The sequence below is a fragment of the Schistosoma mansoni genome, chromosome W (assembly GCF_000237925.1).
Source record: "Schistosoma mansoni strain Puerto Rico chromosome W, complete genome".
NCBI lineage: Eukaryota > Metazoa > Platyhelminthes > Trematoda > Strigeidida > Schistosomatidae > Schistosoma > Schistosoma mansoni.
This window is the reverse complement of record NC_031502.1, coordinates 42,181,041-42,200,900: the sequence shown is the minus strand read 5'-3', so window position 1 is coordinate 42,200,900 and position 19,860 is coordinate 42,181,041. Positions and strand designations below refer to the sequence as shown.

General features: G+C 32.4%; 1 protein-coding gene across 1 annotated transcript in view; it reads right to left on the bottom strand.

Moving 5' to 3' along the window:
• Positions 1-1,825: 1,825 nt before the first annotated feature.
• The window catches only part of Smp_154490 (putative multiple pdz domain protein), a gene marked incomplete at its 5' end in the record, with an annotated part of 58,859 nt that continues 40,824 nt past the window's right edge, over positions 1,826-19,860 (bottom strand). Inside the window, 6 exons of the mRNA XM_018789759.1 lie at positions 1,826-2,798; positions 4,444-4,583; positions 5,583-6,407; positions 8,496-8,848; positions 11,464-11,634; positions 12,914-13,064. Coding sequence (XP_018655170.1) covers positions 2,696-2,798; positions 4,444-4,583; positions 5,583-6,407; positions 8,496-8,848; positions 11,464-11,634; positions 12,914-13,064 — 1,743 coding nt within the window. The 3' untranslated portion in view covers positions 1,826-2,695. The remainder of the gene's footprint in view (positions 2,799-4,443; positions 4,584-5,582; positions 6,408-8,495; positions 8,849-11,463; positions 11,635-12,913; positions 13,065-19,860) is intronic.

The following is a 19,860-nucleotide window of genomic DNA, read 5'->3' as shown; positions in this document are numbered from 1 at the left end:
ATGTCAGTTTTTGAGAATACAGTCTACAAATCAAACCGGTTACGCAAAGCTTCCTCTGTATATTTAAATAGTGAATGCAAAGCCTTATCAAATGTGATAATGGATATAATGCTGATTTGTGGTTATTGAAGTATTCGACATGGCTACACTTGACCTCAATGAATTTGTCCAACAGTGAAAGTGTCTCTAAGATTATCTAGGTTGTTTTTGTACAGCTCGGCATAAAATTAGAGCATCTTCTGTATGCTTTGTAACATTAACCTGGTGGAAGATATTGCTATTATTGTTAACGCCACCAAACGAATCTAAACACGAAATATTTGTTATGTTCTAAAATTAATTTTCTACCCAACACCACAATTTCGCTGTCATGCAAACAGTTATCGTAAAAAGAGTTTCGAATAATTTGAAGGATGTGTAAAAATCCAACAGACTCATGCAAGAAGAGATTCGCAAAGCAGTATTCCGTGATATGAAATATTTTATAGGTAAAATGGAGCAATAGAAGCATATAGAACAAGCTACTAATAAACTGTCAGTGATATCACACGGAATCATTTTAAATTAGTTACTTAAGATATTCCGGAAACAACGGAATGTACGAATACGAGTTTGCCCATATCCTACTTATAGTGGAGTGAAGATTAATAAGATTGTAAGCAGTATTATTTAGGATATTCAATTTGTTTAAACTGGGAAGGAAATGTTGAAACAGAAAGACAAGGACCCTACATGATTTTTGTTGAGGTCTGGAAGGATTTACACTTCTCAAGAGCACCTCTAATTGAATTCATGGAAATTACATTCATCAAACACATCCATAAACTCAGTAAACTGCATATATCTAGATTATTTATTTATTCATTTAAACACATAAATATTGGTACAAGGAAGCACCAGATACATATGCGCCATACAAATCTCATCCGATTTGCTTGAGGGCTGTGATACTGCCCAGGTGCCCGAACTGAAGCAGGTGGTTTTCTTAGGGGGCCACACCCGGAGCCTTTGAACGAAAGGTCTGATCCACAAGGCAGTGGAGCATCGTGAGGAGATGCAGTCCCATGGTAGCCGTTGACCAGCAGCAGGTTCATTCGCCATTCGTTCCATCAGGATACTGGAGCCCATGTGCACCATTGGTTTGGAATCAGGGTTTTCCAACTCCCCTAGGTGGACCCTCCATGTCCACCAACCTGGTTAAAGCGCCGGACATTCGCTCTTCGTCCTCTCACTTTCGTAAACAACACTCCCGCCACGAGAAGGCAGTGAGTAAGACTTCCCTGGCAGAGGCTATATATTCGCGTGGCCATGTGAGAGCATTTCGAGAGGGAGAGTGGGCTCTCCCCACTCTCGGCCATACCAGGGCATTTGGGGGCAGGCCGCACTGATCATCATCGCGGTTGGTTGGCCAGGGTCAAGTTTGTTTGGCGTCCTGGTGATACGTACTATAGGACTGACCCCTAGAAGTACGATCTCTAGATACTATATATATATATATATATATTACGTAGGGTGTAAATTGATGACAACTAATAAAGTATGAGAGTTTCATAGTAATAATTTTAATGTGTTATCTCCTAATCTATGACTGATAAAGTATCACAAGTAACCGTGTTACATGGGACTATTAACCACGATATTTAAAAGATCTGGGGGGTGGACACATGTCAGCAAAGAGTTCTTTCCCTATATATATAAAGCAATCTTTTAACGAACTTTATTCGGTCATATTGGTTTCCGTCCATAACTTAACAGAATACCATATATGTAGTCAGTTATCATTAATGAAATAAGTATGGGGACTTACAACTTTGTCTTTAATGTTTGTTGATAGAACTCTTTATTTTTAATTTATTTGAAATATGTAATAATAAAAATATTTAAGTAATATATAAAGATGTAAAAATATAAAACAAATTTGTAAACTGATCAAAATATACCTACAAAATTATTCCTTTAAAAAAAAAGAAGTCGATTATCTGAAATGAGGTTAAGTTAAACAAAAAAAACAATCAAACATACATTAATGATATGTATAGATAAACTTGTTGATTATATGTATGAATGTATATAGATTCGCTTATTTTCTTCAACATGATCATTTATTCGTCAGTTAACTTTAGCCATTTGAGTTTCGTAAAATAGTTAGAATATGAAGATTAGGAAGCGTAAAGATCTGAAGACCTTCCATGTGTAAAGTTAAATATTCTTTAAATTAAAAAAAGAAAAGCTTTCATATGTTAAAATGATTTATACGGGGAAAAGACTATATGAAGGAAAAGATTAGTCAATAAGAAGACGCTGTCAAGCTGGATTACTTTCGTCAACCTCAATTTCAAACAATAATAAAGTAAAATTATTTCTTTATGATATACTTTGTTCAGATAGACATTGAAGGAAGTTGTGGCGTGTTTAGTTGTCTTTGAAAAAAAAAGAATGGTTCAACACATTTTATAAAAAAAAAAAAAGAAATGTATAGATGATGCTCTCATTTTGATTTTCCTATGTCTCATATTTTGTGAATTTATCCGGTAGTTAAAATTGAAATAAACATGTAAAATAATACTGAGTACTAGAATCTGTAATGAAATCCAAATGAATTCTAAGAAGTTGTATATATATATATATATATATATATATATATCGTTTAAAGGAAAATCTGAATCCGTCGCTTTCGTTGAGATACGTGTCCTGTTCATATCTCTTTACGTTTCAACAAAGCTTGTGGGTCAGGCAGATTACAACGAAGAACAGTGAAAGTTGTTTGATTGACACATTGTCGTAGCAGAGCTAGAGCACTAGAGATAAATAAATGTTAGTGAAAAAAAGCTTTAATAAATCAGTAACGCTAAAAACTAAACAAAAATGCATGCTCATGTCTAGATATTTCTATTTGATTAATGTTTTCTGGCTAACCCATTTAATCATAAATAAGATGCTATAAATTTCACAAACGTTAAAAGAAACAAGCAGCCAATTGATTATTCAATGTATTCCATACCTAAACCTTGTCGAAAATTTCTTTCTGAATATAAACAATACAGATTTCTATCTGAATACATCTGAATCAGAATTCTCTTATGAGAGATTACTGACTGAATATGATGCAATCAGATGGTTAATAATTTCATCAAGAATAGTCTAGAGGATAATTTTCATTTTTTTTCTTCACAATCGATGTTTGTTATAATCTCACTTTTTGTTTGAATACAATGACAACATAAAACTAACAATTCAAAAATAAAAATTCAGTTCATTCTAATGATAAGTTGATTTTACGAAGAAAATCAAACAATCATATCAATAATAGAATGCATCTGAATGTAATGACTTTTTCTAAGGTTTTTCCAGTATTAATCATCTGCAATAAAATATTCTCACCAATAAATATAACAGAGACATGGTTATAGTTATATCCTAGTGAAGACATAAATACGGGTAACTTCCAGTAACTATTAAATGGCTATTTTTCTGTATATGTACTCCTATTGTATAACTTTTCAGTGATTGAATTATGTGTGTCTATATTCATCTTACTATAAGCTTCATTTTGACCTATAGATTATTATTGTAGGATTTACTGTCCCTAAATTATACTGTTTATTGATTATTGTATCCCACGTTCACAGCCACATTTGGCTTGATCTTATACGAATATTATGATTCAGTATGTGATGCAGTCTGTCTGTCTGGTATATAAACCGAGTATGCTTGAAATAAATGATTTGCAAAACAGAGGCTGTAATTGGTGTTCTGGACTCGATTGGAAGGGCTAGGCCGACAAGAGACAAATAAGGGCGCTAGACTGCTCACACCCGTTGAACGTCATTGATTTAGCACAGTGTTTAGATTAGACAAGTCGTATTCCGATTGACGGATAACTGACGTGATAAAAGCCGGACATAAAATCATAGCAAATTGGATATGGCCTTCTTCTCTCATTTCATAGTTATAACAGTATGGTGTCATTTACTTTCAATAAAGTCTTTGATGATAATTATTCTAGTATTATCACAACATCAAGTTTATAGTTTAGTGAAGTTTTCTAACTGTCGTTTAAGTATAATAATTTGATTACGATAAGAAACAAAATATATTTAGTCTATAAGATATTAGTCTAAAGATATACACTTATTTAGTATTAATACGAAGTATACAGATGAGCTGAAGCTCATAGGTGAACTCTGTATAGTATTGCTTTGTGACACAAAGTTATTAAGTGGTGGAACGATAAGTTATGTTTATTTACAGAAAGATGTGCCAATTTCATGATTAAAATGATCTAGAATCTTATTTTTTAAGCCTACATTTTAAAATCGAAAGTGAAAGACATTATCTTTCAGTTATACTATATAAGATTTTTTGATTGAATGAATAACTTGCGCCTAGAATGGGGAAGAGAGATAATGTTATTCAAAACAAAAATATCAGTTAAAAGCTCACTCTTTATACGTCATGCTTGTTAGGTCACGTCCATTTATTGCTAAAATACGATCTCCTAGTCTAAATGTTCCATTCATTTCAGCCACACTGTTAGGAGCAACAGACTTGACGAATATACCTGGTTGATCAAGGCTAGTACGCTATTTAACAGATTGAAATAAATCAGTTATTATAAACAAGAAAATTTTTTAAATTACTCGAAGGTTGATTATCATCACAATAAAATGTTTGAAATTTATGACAGTTTCGTTTTGACATTGAATAGCTGAAGACAGTAAGCTTAAAAACTTTATTTTGTTCAATTATCCCATATAAATCGGATTTCGTAAGATGTTTAACAGATTGTTTATTACATATTCCAAGTATAAATTTTAACCTAAATATACTTCATTGACTGACTCCAATAACTCAAAATTAATTTCGTATGACTACGGTGGTGAGTCACTTTACTTAGTAGCCATATTTCAAAGATGTTTAGCACCCAAATTTATTACTATTGGGCAATCCTCTAGTATATGAAGCTTGATGAAGATTCGACTAATTAACAAAAAATATTAACGATAACTAGTGAGGCCCGTTTTTAAGCTTACTGCAAAACATAATGTTTCGATGTGTAATGTTTGTGTTTTCGAAACTGTTAAGTAATGATAGGAGCATAATAAATGTTATAATGTATATTCCATTTGTAGTGTCTATTTAGTGGCTTAATATAAATTATATAGCTATAGCACAAGGTAAAAGGTACAAATTACTCAGTAGTATGACCTTTGGTGTTTGAAGTGATTTTGCAAAGCCCCTTATCTAATGATGAAACAATTTATTCTGGAAACATGAGATAAAAGAACAGATAAATAGTAAACTCTAGTAACAAAGTTTCAATTATGGAGTGTAAACAAGCATTGTTTACGAGTAATGTGCAAATTCACGTCATCCGCTTACTGAAGGATATTGATCTTCGTAGAACTTAAAAACTGTTATCATAGGCTTATAATGGAGCGTTATTTATGCGTATATATATATATTCAGTGTGTATTATTTCATTTTGAGTTCATTTTAAATGTAATTTATAGTTCTCAACAATACTTAAGATAAAAACAATTTATCGTGAAGTCTATTGTTTACATCAAAAAATGACTCACCTCACCGTCAACTAATACTAAACCGAAACCAGAGTTTGGTTCTTTATAAAGTGTTACATTAGAAACTGAATTTCCCAAACCACTACGTGTTAATACATCACTTAGTGCTCGTTCTGGATTTATATCCAATAAATTAACGGAACTCATAGCATCAGAATCTGTATCTCTGCCTCGATCTAATTCGCTAACTACTTCTGAAATATTATCTGCTGCTTCTTGAATAATCATATCTGGAACTTTAAACTGATTTATTGTCAAATTTGACATGCTACTGCTCACATTACGATTGGATATCAATCTTGGAGTAACTGATCTAGATCCTGCTTTTGAAGTCCTAATTTTGTCTAATCCTTGACCCAGTAATGACATTCGATATTGTTTCCAATCATTAGCTGTTTCATTTAATTGATCTATGTTTAGACGACTCAGTGAAGGCGCATTTGAGGGGGGTCTGAAACCATTATTAAAATCGCCTAGACTTTGTGATAATCCATTTGGAACTTGAAGTCGAGGGTCATGATACCAAGGAGATACTGGAATTTCTGTCCTGTTAGTCTCTAACATTTGATTTGGCCAATGGGGGCTGATAACTTTTCGATTAAAAACTTGACTGTGGTAAACATTTTCTTGTGGATAGTAATTAACTTTACTTCCCATTTGAGGATTATTCGAATATTTCGACTCAGATGGTAAAAAATCATGATCTCCATTAGCATTATCAATCAAATCTATCCCACCAATTGAAGCAGCCAATCCTTTGAGATAGTATAATGCTTTTTGCTTACTATCCATACTGGTATCTTGTGGATTGTTCATTCCTGAAGACTAAAAATTTCGGGAAGCCTAGTTCATTAGTTTATAAAACTATATTATCATAATGATTGCAATATTGTAATAGTTTTATAATAAGATATAAAAAAATTTATCACAAACTTTAAAGGAATATATACGTGTGAAGTTAATTTTTATCAGAAAATGATATCCACTGGAGGATCATTTAAAATCGTGAGACATTAGGCGAGTGTTTTTTCCAAGTCTAGAACTTCTGGTCAGTGTTCACACATGACCCTAATCCAGCGGTTCAACAGAAAATACTGAGTTCGATCATTGGTTTAGCGATGAATTCAGGTTAATGATGCTCTCACATTGCCATGCATATACAGACACTGTCAGGAAAGTCCTACTCACTGCCTTTTCGAGGCGGTGGTGATGTTTAGGAAATTGAGAGGACGAAAAGCAATGTCCAGTGCTTTGACCGAGTTAGTAGATATGGAGGATCTACCTAGCGGAGTTGCAAAACCCTGATTCCAAATCAATGATGCACATGGGATCCAGGACTCTGAGGGGACAAAAGGCGTATGAACCGTCTACCATGGGACTGCATCTCCTTACGTTGCTCCATTGCCTTGTGGATCAGACTTTTAGGTCAAAGGCTCTGAGTGTGGTCCTCTATAGAAACTTCAATCTGGGCACCCGGAAATTATCACAGCCCTCACATAAATCAATAATAACTGCTACTGGCCTCATCGTTATTCTGTGGCGCATATGTATTTGGTGCCCCCATGTATCAATGTTTATGTGTTCAAATAAATATATTATTAAATAAAAATAAATAAACTGATGTTAGTCTGTGATGAAAATCAACTTTAAATCATAACGCCTATTTCCCTTCTATTAGAAAATAATAGAATTTAAAATGTTTTAACAGGAAAATCGGACTTGAAGCTTTTAAAATAAGCTGAATATTGAATAAATTCACTTAGTATCGTTTGTTTGTATCTTCCCATTGATGTTTAGGATTGCAACTGGTTAGTCTCTTACTAAACATATGTGCAAACTGTGCGTATTGCCTCGATATAGCCTTAATTCACAAGCATTATAAGCAAAGATGGAGACTGATCAGTTGCAGTCCTAAACATCAATGGGAAGATTCAAACAAACAATAACAAGTGAATTTAAACTTCACCTCATTGCACAAGCAAGTGGCTATCAGGACTCAGTAGCTGAGTGGAAAACGCGATGGCGTTTGAAGCGAAAGGTACTGGGTTCGAGTCCAAGAGTGAACATCAACTCTGAGATGCAGGTACATCCAGCTGACGAGTCCCAACTAGGACGAAATGCACGTCCTGGATTCCACTGCTAGGCATTATCCATCTTTGCTTATAATGAATATTGAATAGTTTTTCTTTAATGGAAATGGTATATTTCTCCAATTTTAATGAAAAAAGAGAATCCTCGAGATTTCGTGACCTAGTGAAAATAGCTTTCTTTTTTGTCACAGAATGATTAATCTTTATAAGTTAGTGAATACTTATGATTTAACTGACCGTATAATCAACATTCAGTGGTTTATCCCAATAAATGTTTCAGTATGAATAATTCTAAGAGATAGAGATTATGCGAAATGTATTATGGAGAATAAAATAAATGACAATTATAAAGTGAGATTATATAACATTTCCACAAATGGTAATGGTTTTAAAAATAGTTTTTGACCCTTCCTCTTCTGAACCAACCATTTCTGAGATTATTGACTTATTCAACTATAATTTCCTGGGGTGTTCAATAAAAGGAGAGACTTAACTTAGTTAGATTTAATTACTTAGAACACCTTTAAAAAAATTCATTTTAGAATGAGGTAATGCTTAATAACTTACTAACTAACTAAAAGTGGCGAGACTTGATATTTTGTCAAATTCTTTTTTGTATGTTAAACAAATGATAATATTAAGCCTAGTGAAATTACTTGACTGTTATTAGTCATTGTGTAAGAAAAATAGTATTACTTAATGTATTTAGTTAAACGTTCAAATTTAAGTTAAATTACTACCTAGATATACCACCATTTAATATAAACAAATCTAATACAAAATACTTTAAAAATATTAAATTTACATGATTGCCACACCATACTGGTTCACCACTCGATGGTTTCGGTTTCATATCATTGAAAAATTTAGAAGTTTGATCAATTGATTTTACTGAATTATCAAATTGACTTGTTTGTGTTTTATTTGGTAAAGGTGAGAATTCGGAATTTTCTATAAGAGTACTATTTTGATTCATCACTGAAGGTGATGTACTCATTCTACCATTGGTAGATCGTATTGGTAATCGTTTACGATTTGCAACTGCCAATTTATTTCGTATAGTTGAACGATTAAAGGTATGATTATGATTTATATGAATCTGTGGCATAACTCTCGGTGGAGGAAATTCACGCATTAACTCTTGCCATCGGAAATAAATCAGAGGTGATTGAATAGCTAAGTCATTAAAAAAATGAATAATTATTTTTTATTATTACACACATTGATGGATAAAGTAAATTTACTAATTTTTCAGTGAAATAAAATATAAAAAAAGGAAGTGAATCTGAGAAAAGAAAAGCAATAAGTAATCATATTCAATTGAAATTTTTAGTATAATAAAACAGGACACCAAACTAATATGGTATCAAAATCTGTAATTTAGAATTTTAACTAGGAGATCTTAATTGAAAATGTAGGTTATGAGATGTTGGATATTTTGATTTGAAGTGATCATGTTCAATGTAATCCACGAAGGCAAACTAATGTGCGATTGTGGGTGCAACATAAATCTAGAATGTTTTAAACTAGGTCAAAATATAATCTGTTCTGTTGAAGATCTTCATAGAAAATAGACAACTTTCACATATTTGTAGGTCTACCATAGATAGTATCCAAATAATTACTCTCTATTTATAACACCATAGTAACTAACCAGTTGTATATTAAATTAATTATGGTACATGAGTATTTTGAAAAAGTGATTTTATATAATGTCTATGCCAAAGTTTTAAAGAAGTGGCTTTTTATGAAAACACAAATATTTGATTATGGATTCAGACTTCATTTGATGTCAGCTTGAATAGTGCGGAAAGGTTTTTAGACTAGAAAGTCAAAACTGTATTGTCAAGTAATATCAGCAGAACAAAACCATTTCATTACTTGTGCTTCGATATTCTCTCCTAAATCATTACACTATTTCCACCCAATCATAACAAATGATGTTATTACTGTTTGAAAAGGCAAAGAATATCAGACTTGTTTTCAATGAGTTAGTTCATCTTTAAATTGCGCTGTAGCATCAAGCATCCGTATTTCAACCATTTAGTCACAGGTTAAATTCTCATCCCATTGACTCCGTTTGAACCTCTACTGGGAAAATATGCTTCAAATTTGAATAAATAAATCTGCAATGTATTAGTCAGTTGTATTATATTACTATGCTTAGAGATTCCATGTGTCATGATCTGAAAACGAACACAGTAACGTAAATGCATTCAATTTTTCTTTTACACTAAATTTTAAAAATAGTATGTTTTTTCATACTTTACATTCCTTATTCCAACCATTTCTTCTGAACTATATTTAAAAAGTTTGGTTTACTACAACCAGTGATATAATTTGATTGAATAATTCGTTTTTCTCTCATAGTAATGATGTAAAGAGTTGTAATCTGAATTGATATAAATTATTGTTAGGTTCTACGTTATTTATTACTGAACTTATCGCAATAATCTATTTTGCTGTTTTTAGTGTCCCTAATAATTGGTGTAACCCTGTTCGTTTAATTAAAGTTGTCATGCATTTTGCGTGAGCGCACTGTTTTGGCTTACCACATCTAAAATGAAATGGATTTTCTCATGTATTCCAGTTAGTTAGTATAATTCATAGTAATGAAGTTCCTTATTATATGTAAAGCTCATTATTGTGATTAGTTACCTTTTTATCACCCTCCCCCATATTTTTTTTATATTTCATATCATTATTACGTAATTCTGTACAGGTTAACTTGTTGCTGAGCAGTAAGAGATAATATGTAGTTTAAAATTACTCTTCCAATACATTCTTATTTATAATTAATGACTTCTAGATCAATTAACGTCTACAATATCATTTTATTAACATACTTTTAAATCGAAGGTTTATCTTAACATATGAGTCCTTAGTTGATAATCTGCCAACAGATGACCATAAGCTAATATTCAGTTTCACGGATATCCGATATCATGATTATATTTAATTACCAATACACCTATTGTTTAGAAAGCTGTAAAAAGAGATTATCAGACCCATAGAGAAGTTTATACGACATTTATAACTTTTTATAGTCCATCAAAAACCAATCGGAACCGGCCAACGTGCGACCTAGAACGTATCTCCATTGTTTCAAGTTGCCTTAGAACATATCGGAATAGTGTGATGAAATCCACAGAAGAAATTGTAGGGTATTCGAAATATTGGTAGTATCAACAATAATGTGGAAGAACACGACTAAAAATTAGGGAGTGGAACAAACGAACTAAATATACGGAATAATACTGAGACTCAAGATCTCTAAGTGAAAAATGAATGAATGCATCTGAATTACTCAGGTTAGTTTGAAACTATGTCACTTCAGATCTTCAGCCATTCGTCACAAGCAACAGTGATTTACAGGATAATTTATTGGTGAAATTTAGGTGACGTTGAGAAAATTTTCTAACCTACTAGGTTCTAGAGAGGGTTATCAATTGTTATGAGAAATCTGAATTAAGATTTAGAGTTAGAAGTTTGAGTTATAAATTAAACTTAGGATTTTCATCACCAAGTGACATAAGCTGTAATGCCGAAATGGTATTTGATCTTACGGATGAATGAATTCCACGCTAAAATTCAAGGCTCCCTATCCTAAATCTAATCGGTTCGTTCATAAATTATAGTCTTGCTGCTAACACTTTGAAAAATGCTCATAATTACAACAGTAGTAACATTTACAACCGTTCTTATGACAAAATATATTTTCAATAATAACGAAAAACTCTGATCGTAAGTGAAAAAAAGTATTTAATGATCCCTTAAACCTGTGGACATACCAGATAATTTTCCATCTAATTGAATAATACAGTTCTGCATAGCGCTTTGGATACACAAACCATACGGATCCATAGGTTTATAAATAGGTGATTGGTTAGTATGTGTTTTCCCTGGAAGTAACCGCTCTTTAGATCTCCATCCTTTTAGTGCTATTTCGATTAAGTCAGTAGCTGAATAGAAAATATGGTATATTAAACGTCAAAACAAGCCGATCAATAATTGATAAGAAACATTAGAACAATCAATTAATTTTCATTCCGGATTATACAATTTGAGTTCAAATATTGTAAACTTTTATCGAATTCAATAGCTTCTTCGATTTCAAAACAATTTTACCTTCAATGACCAGTTATCTTCAAAACGACTTACATTCTTGTTTTAGTAATAACTAGAGGTAACTTATATACCGTATGAACTCGATATAATCAAAATCTGTCACCACTTTTTTAGCCATGAAATCAATTGAAAATGATTGCAAATTTTGTCATTTTAAAATATATTGCTTATCATGAAATTAATGGTGACACTATTAGGAACCATTAATGTAATGAATTGCCATTTTTTCTGAAAATGATAATACTAGCCTAATTCTAAGTAAGAATATATTTACTAATAGCAGGACAAACATACATTTACAAAACATTAACAGAAAAATATGATGAAACTAAGCCGTTGATGAAGAGAGAGACCTATCAAACTGTTTCTGTACAAATCACTCTAACTCTTTATCGTGGACGTTTGAAGATTTTGCAATGTAAAGTAAGAAGCTTAAAATTTTTTTGGATTTATATCTTATGTGACTATAAGTATTGACATTAAATGTTTCATATGTGCTTACTAGTTACATACAGGATGTTCGTTTAATCCCACCTGAGCTTCGTCGTCTGGATACACCTGGATCCTAATTTCGATGTTTATACCGGGACTCGAAATTAATTTCTTTTGCCTTAAATGCCAACGTGTAATCTGCTAAGTTACTGATCTGAGATAGATACCAGCTTATTCAACGAGTATAAAAGTATTGACAAGATAATTTTTAAAGTAGCACTATGTCAATCTCATGATGTACAGATGAAAATTTAAAAAATCACCAAATGTATTCCGGAGTATCAACGATAGGAAATTACGCCCTCATACTAAAACCTTATTGTAATTTCACTGAATCTTGTCACTACACATACCATATTAACAATGAGTTGTGATTAATTGCGGACCAACCATCAAGAGTGGTAAAACTGACAAACGTAATGTTCATTGCTATTGTTATTTTGCGATATATTAGGAGGAACTATCAAACGTTCAATAGAATATTGAGGGATAAAGTAATTGCTTGTTAGTTTTTAGTGGTCTGACGCTAACAAAGCTCTTACATAACACCACTGTGAAGATAAGTCATATGCAAAGTAATGAAATTTTTATATCAAAGATATTAAAACAAAAACTGCTTACGATCTTCGTCTACCACTGCTGCATCTTTTTCATCAATACTCCAACTGTTTGCATTCTGTGCACCAAATCCTTCCTCATATTCTTCCAATAAAAATCGTAACAGAGCAGGTGGGATATAAGAATGAGCTTCTCGCATTTCATTCCAAGTCATCTGAAGTAAGAGAAATAAATTAGACTAATTTTTTCCGGATATTCAAATGAAGGGTTTATTTTCAGCAGACGAAAATTCAAACTTGCATGGCCAAATAAGAGCTGATGATGGTATCTCTAATTAATATGATTATCTCAAATAAAAGATTAAAATTTCAGTCAAAACTTTCTTTGTATGCAGAGATGGTAATCCAAACTTACGACATAGTCATATAACCATCTTTCGTTCTTCAAGGATTAATCAGAAGTACTTTTATATGAAATCAAATGAATGAATAGTCTTGGGTTTTAATTCAGTGGTCTTGTTTGAAGTTTTTCAGCATTTTATTTTAAAACCTTAGCATTATTTAGTGGTGCTTAAAATAGATAGAGCGATCAAATATATCAACTCTTAACAGAGAACCAATATGTTTTATGAAGACACTGAACAGGATATGAAATCGATTTCTACTGTCAAAGATGATCTGTTTTCGATATTGAATATAGTTAAATGTTAAAATGTTCAGCAACTATTAATCAGTAGATATAGAAAAAAATTGCAACCGATTTCTCTGAAAGCAAGCTTAATATATAGAAGCTGTCTCTCAGTCAGTAATGCTCAGTTAGAGGGCAATCGATCAAAAACACCTAATAACTACTCGTGAATACATAACCAAAACACCAGAACTATTAAGTTTAGCAAAATTTCTGTTTTTAATGTGAATTGCTCTCAACAGTTATTTACAGTTTGATTACAATAGGTTGTAATCGCTTTTTTGAAAAAATTCCCATTCATTAATTCATCGTGATCTAATATTGATTAAGAAATCATTTAAATGAGGAAGCTACAAAGAGCTGTATCCAATTAGATTTTTTGTAGTAAATCCTAGTTTAATTTTATCTATAATGTTTAGGGTTTATTTAATAGAACTTTATTTTAGAGTGTGTGAATATTGACATGTACATTGATATTCTTCAGCTGTTATCAATTTGCGATCTAGCCCAAAAACAGTCCCAATCGGCTGAAATTTCAAAATCAATAATACATTTACGAAATTAAAATACGATAGTAGTGCACAATAAACCACTGTCACATGCTAATCAGCTAAAAACTTGCAATTTCTTAATTTCTTGTCTAAATATCGTTTGGACTAGGGTTCGCAGAATATCGACTGATTCCAGGTCACTATTTTATAATAAGCAATCTTTTAACAAGTTGACTGCACTGCAAACAACCAATCATAATGCTCCAAGTTTATTTGGTTTTCTAATTAGTAGGAGGGTATACATCTGACTAAAGAAACACATACATCGCAGATTTTAGATGGCAACACGCAGAAAACTGTCACAAGACAATAAATATTTGACACAGATTAATACAAAGTCTTGATTCCAAAAAAAATTCATTCGCAGTCACAATCACAATAACAAATTTAATTAATCGTTTCTTAAAGAAGTTTATCTTACACTTAATTCATATGAGTCAGTATCTAACCTGTTTTCTGTTGATATTGCAAATTTCAAAAAAATGTACACGATAAATTATATATGTGAATAGACTATTTTTGGTAAATATTTCTCATGCCAAATTAACATATCAGTTCAATATTAGCGTGGTCGATCAATAGTGCATTCATTTCAATAAAACATCTATTGATCAATGAGAAAAAGACTTTTCTTGAAGTTTCTCACCTATTTTCATATATATACGAAATACACACATACATGCAGTCATTTACCATAAATATCAACTTAACACTAAGGTCATGGGTCAAATGAATAAACACACAGGCAAGCTAGAGAGAATTATTCTACTTTACATACAACATGCTTTTGTGCACAGTTTAGTTTTTAAAAAATTCTTGTCAGTGTTGAGTTATTCATTGAGAAAATGAAACAACTACAGTGAAATTATTCACAAACAATTGTATGTACTATTGTTAAAGATGTATTACTTAACAGAACTAGATACCTACAAATAACAGGAAATAGTATGATCCACAATCTCATAGTTACTTTGCTCCACGCACTGATTTTAGTAGCTAAAACGGCGTTTTCTCACTAGCACAGAGTAAACGATATGAAAATAATTTTCTATGGTATATACAAAAAAAATTATCTATGTTTAAGCATACTGTGTCAACCTTTCATACTCAGAGATTAAGTTATGTCGATCTATTTATCAAGAGAGTATTTTATCAATCTGGAATTGAGCTCCACAACAAGGTATTCAGAATTAAGGAGAAAAATTAACTTCATACAACAAGTTAGATCACTGGTGTGATTTTACTGACTCAAGTGTTGAAAAACGTGAGGTCGGCTCTGGACAAGCTGCTCAGAATATCTAGATCTTAATGCGCAAACAAGAACAACAAAATAAGTTGATCTCAAGAACTTCAATTAGTCAGTAATATGTAGGTTAGAACTTGCTGTTGATAGTCTTGACTTTATTAAATGTATCGTGAAAATCAAATAGTGTGATTTAAACATTTGGTTTTCCAAAAGAATATACAACAGAATTTTCAAGTTGGCTTGGAATATGATTGCCACTTTATACTCTTGAACTTTTCAAATCGAGGTAGTTAAAGTTGTACTGACCATTTAACTCTGACACACTATCAACAGAAAGATAAATTCAACCTATATAACACAGTTGTTTGAATCGTTAATCATATAATGAATACTGTGCTAAAGAATGCTTAAACAATTGAAATGCTATCCATGACATGTGAGACGACATGTTCCCTAAAATATACAAAAACTAACAGGTCAGTCAGTCAGTCAGCTATAACGTAGGACCAGGCACATTTATGCATCGGTCCAGGTTGCCATACCTCGTTAGCACAACAAGATGGACACCGGATTCATAGAAGTAATTAATTTAGTGGTGGTAGTATATAAAGAAAGGTTGTATATAAGGATATAGTATAGGAAGGAAAAAAGTTATGAAGCAATTTAAATCTCAAGGTTTAAGGCAAGATAAAGAGTGTATACACCTACGCCATTGTGATCCATTCTGAGCCATGTCACCTAGAATCTCCAAATATTGGTTACGATAGTCACGCTGACCCCAACCAGGTAGTCTGCATCTGCCAACATGGCTCACACTAGAAGTTAGTGACTTCAAGCACTGATGCCATGTTTTGGTTTGGCCGCCCCTAACTCTCTTCCAACCATCTCCAACGCTAGTCAGCATTGCGCGTCGTGGTAATCGGTGTTCAGGCAAACGTAACACGTGGCCCAACCATCTCAATCGATGAAGATTCATCACCTCATCAACTGATTTACCATCATTCCCTAATACCCTGAGTCTAACCTCACTATGACTTACCCGGTTATCCCAGCAGATGCGAGCAATATTTCTAAGGCATCTGTGGTCAAATACTAGTAACCTACGAGTATCTTCTACTCTTAATGGTCATGTTTCACAGCCGTAAAGTAGAACAGAGAGAACTGCTGCGCAGTATACTCGTCCCTTGATTGATAGACGGATATCTCGTCTTCGTCATAGGTGACGTAAGTTGGCAAAAGCCAAACGAGCTTTTTGAATCCGTGCTGAGATCTCGTCAGACACCAACCCATTAGGGCTGATCAGACTTCCAAGATAAGTGAAGTTGTCGACGCGTTCGACTACTTCGCTCCTTATCCTTAGTTCAGGTGTTGACGCAGGCCAGTCCTGGAGTAACAATTTACATTTAGATGGGGAGAAACGCATCCCAAACATCCTGGCATTATTACTTAGTTCTAACAGAAGACTCTGCATTTTGTCAGCGTCTTCACCAAACAGGACTATGTCATCTGCGTATTCTAAGTCGATAAGTGGACCTCCTGGTAGGAGATCAATTCCTGAAAAACTAACAGGTCATCTACTTTCTGTACCTCCAACTGTATTTATGGACGTCAATGTACGTGCGAAAGCGTACAAATTGGGATAATAAAGAGGAATATCCGTTGGTGCATTCCGAATCAAGTATCAACGAACTAGAAAACCAAAGGTGCCACAATCTTAATTAGTGAAGTAGCTCAACAATTAGTCAATAAAAAAGCATGGCTATGGCTTTTTGATCACTCAAAATAATGAACAGAGAAAAGCATGATAATGCAATGAGCTGTTCGGAAACTGTATCGACCAAAAAAATCCGAATTACATTTTTTATACAAAAATAGATACCTGGAAATTCAACATCGGGATGATAAGTCGATATTTTTTATGACACCCACTTCAATTACTATTGCTGTTATCCGTAGCAGTATTGTCTGTATTTTTATTCAATCTTCGCCTAGATAAACTGTAATTTGATCCACTTTACAATTAAATTTTCATTTATTAGGTATGTAAGATTCTCAATAGTTTCATGATTCTTAAGTAATCTGTTTTGTCAATTTTTAGATTTGCATAGTTGAAATCATAAGTCAATTGAAGCTAGACCACTATGGAAAATCTAGAAGCACTGGACGGCCGTTTCGCCCTATTGTAGGACTCCTCAGCAGTGCGCATCCACGATCCCACCTCGCGAGATTCGAACCCAAGACTTATCAGTTTCGCGCATCAGCGCTTAACCATCAGACCACTGAGCCAACATCCAACGGTGTTAATGTCTAACTTCAACCAATACACAAAGTTGAGCAACCATTCACCAATTGTCTTCAGTGAGTTGATATCTCACAACAGACCTTGTTGAACTCCACTGGTCACTGCTTCTCACTAGAACTCCAGGAAATACCTCATGGAGCCAGTCACTACTGAACATACGATCATTATCAGAAGTAGGTTTTGTGGAGATTTTAGTAGTTTTACATAGTTGAAATCATGGGTCCCCCCTCCGCCCATACCATTGTGGAGATTATGTAAAAGATACTGATAAGTAATGATTGATACTCGTGCGGGGTAATATCATGAAAGAGGACTGATTGTGAATTTCATTAAACATAAAAATGCGGGGCATAGACATTTACACACAGATAATTAAATATTGTGAATTTTTTAATAAGTATTTCATGGAAACCATTCCTTACACCAGTTACACCTCGTCTAGGAGCGTACATCGCTTAAAAATTGACAAATTTTTTCTGGTTAAAGTTTTTGAGATAAATAGTTTTTCGAGCGGATGGAGTCTTAAGTTCAGATATTATTTATGGTTGGTGTTTGTTTTTTGTTTCAGAATATAACAATATTAGATAGTGTTTAAATTAATCAATAAATTGTACATTGTTTCATGTTCTTTAGTTCATGTTATTAATCTGTACTTAAATCGTAGGAACACAATCAAATATGAAACACTTAAAAAACACAGTTTAATTTTAAAATATACATTTTTATTGACAGAAAGATAAGTGTCTAGAGAATACTTAGAAAACTTTTTTTTAAAGTTATAAAAGTTTCTAATTGAAGAAAAAGTTTGCTTTATTGAGTAGGGTTTTCTCACGATATCAGGGTAATCCATCATCATTGAAATTAGTTTCACTGTGTAATAGATAGTTAATACATTGAAGAAAGAAAAAAAATCAGAATTCTTATTTAATTAATCTGGTAGTCCGAATAAAATTGAATGTATTACAAATGGTTCTGTCAGATTTAACATGATGACTTGTGTTAAATTGACAAAATTTAAACTGGTTGACGACACTTCAGTTTGTTAATTAAAAGAAAACAAACAAACAATGGAACTGTAGCTAATCAAACGTAATTAAAAATAAACTATAAATCATCCAGTTAGATAACTAATGAAGATTATATTAGAATTGAAATAATAATCCAACTATTGGAGTTCAGCTTACTATATAATTGAATATTGTTTAGAATCAATATGTGTATAAATGATTACAACTTTCTACATTTTAATAAAACACTCTGAAGTAACTATTACTACGGTTAACTGTTGAAAATATATGTTTCTTTTTCATTTGAAATTTAGTAAAATTCCCTATTATGAGAATCTCTATAACAAAAAAGTTTAATTTCAACCAAATAGTCTTATGTGAGTTAGACTTTGTTTATAAGTTATTCATAACTTCTCCACGGGGAAAAGCACTTTTTATCATTGGTTTTTTAGTAATGAATAAAATGTTTTATTCCCCTTTCAGAGATTTTGTTCACTTAAGATATTTCAGTGTAAGACTTCCACCTAACATCATAAACATAGGAAGCCTTATCTTCAAAACGCTTACTCCTTGAAGAGGAAATTGTCAAAACTTGTATCTAACACTGAATTTACAAAAAGAAATGCTTCAGCATCCCTAAGTTTAATGTATAAACAAGACAACATTTAAAATGAACGTTTTGATTGGTTCTTGGATTAGATGAAACTGTTTAAACGTCAACTTTGTACTGGCTGTACACTAGTGCAAAATGTACAGAATGCTTTAGACATAACTTCAAGATGACTCTAGACAAATGATTCGGAAAAATGCACAAAGTTATGTTATTCGTTTTTATTCATCGGAAAAATATCTTGGCATAAAATGTAACAATATTATGTAAACAAAAATCTCTCAATTGAAGTAACCTAAAATATAACACCCATGTATATTAAAGATCTGTCTAAATTGAAATAAGTTTTGATCGTCAATGAACATTACTTCGGTCCAATCAATTTACAAAGTTATCATTTAATGTTTAGGACGGAGACGGTAGACAACTGGTCAACTACCTAACTTTTTAAATTAAGATTCCAATCTTCTCATTAAAAATTTTATCAATCTTTTCAAAACAAATAATTTAAAAGCACTGAAATGTTGTTTACTTAAATGTACATATTTATTCATACCCAATACTGGTGTATATAATGTTATTCATATTTGTTATGACTATGAAATTA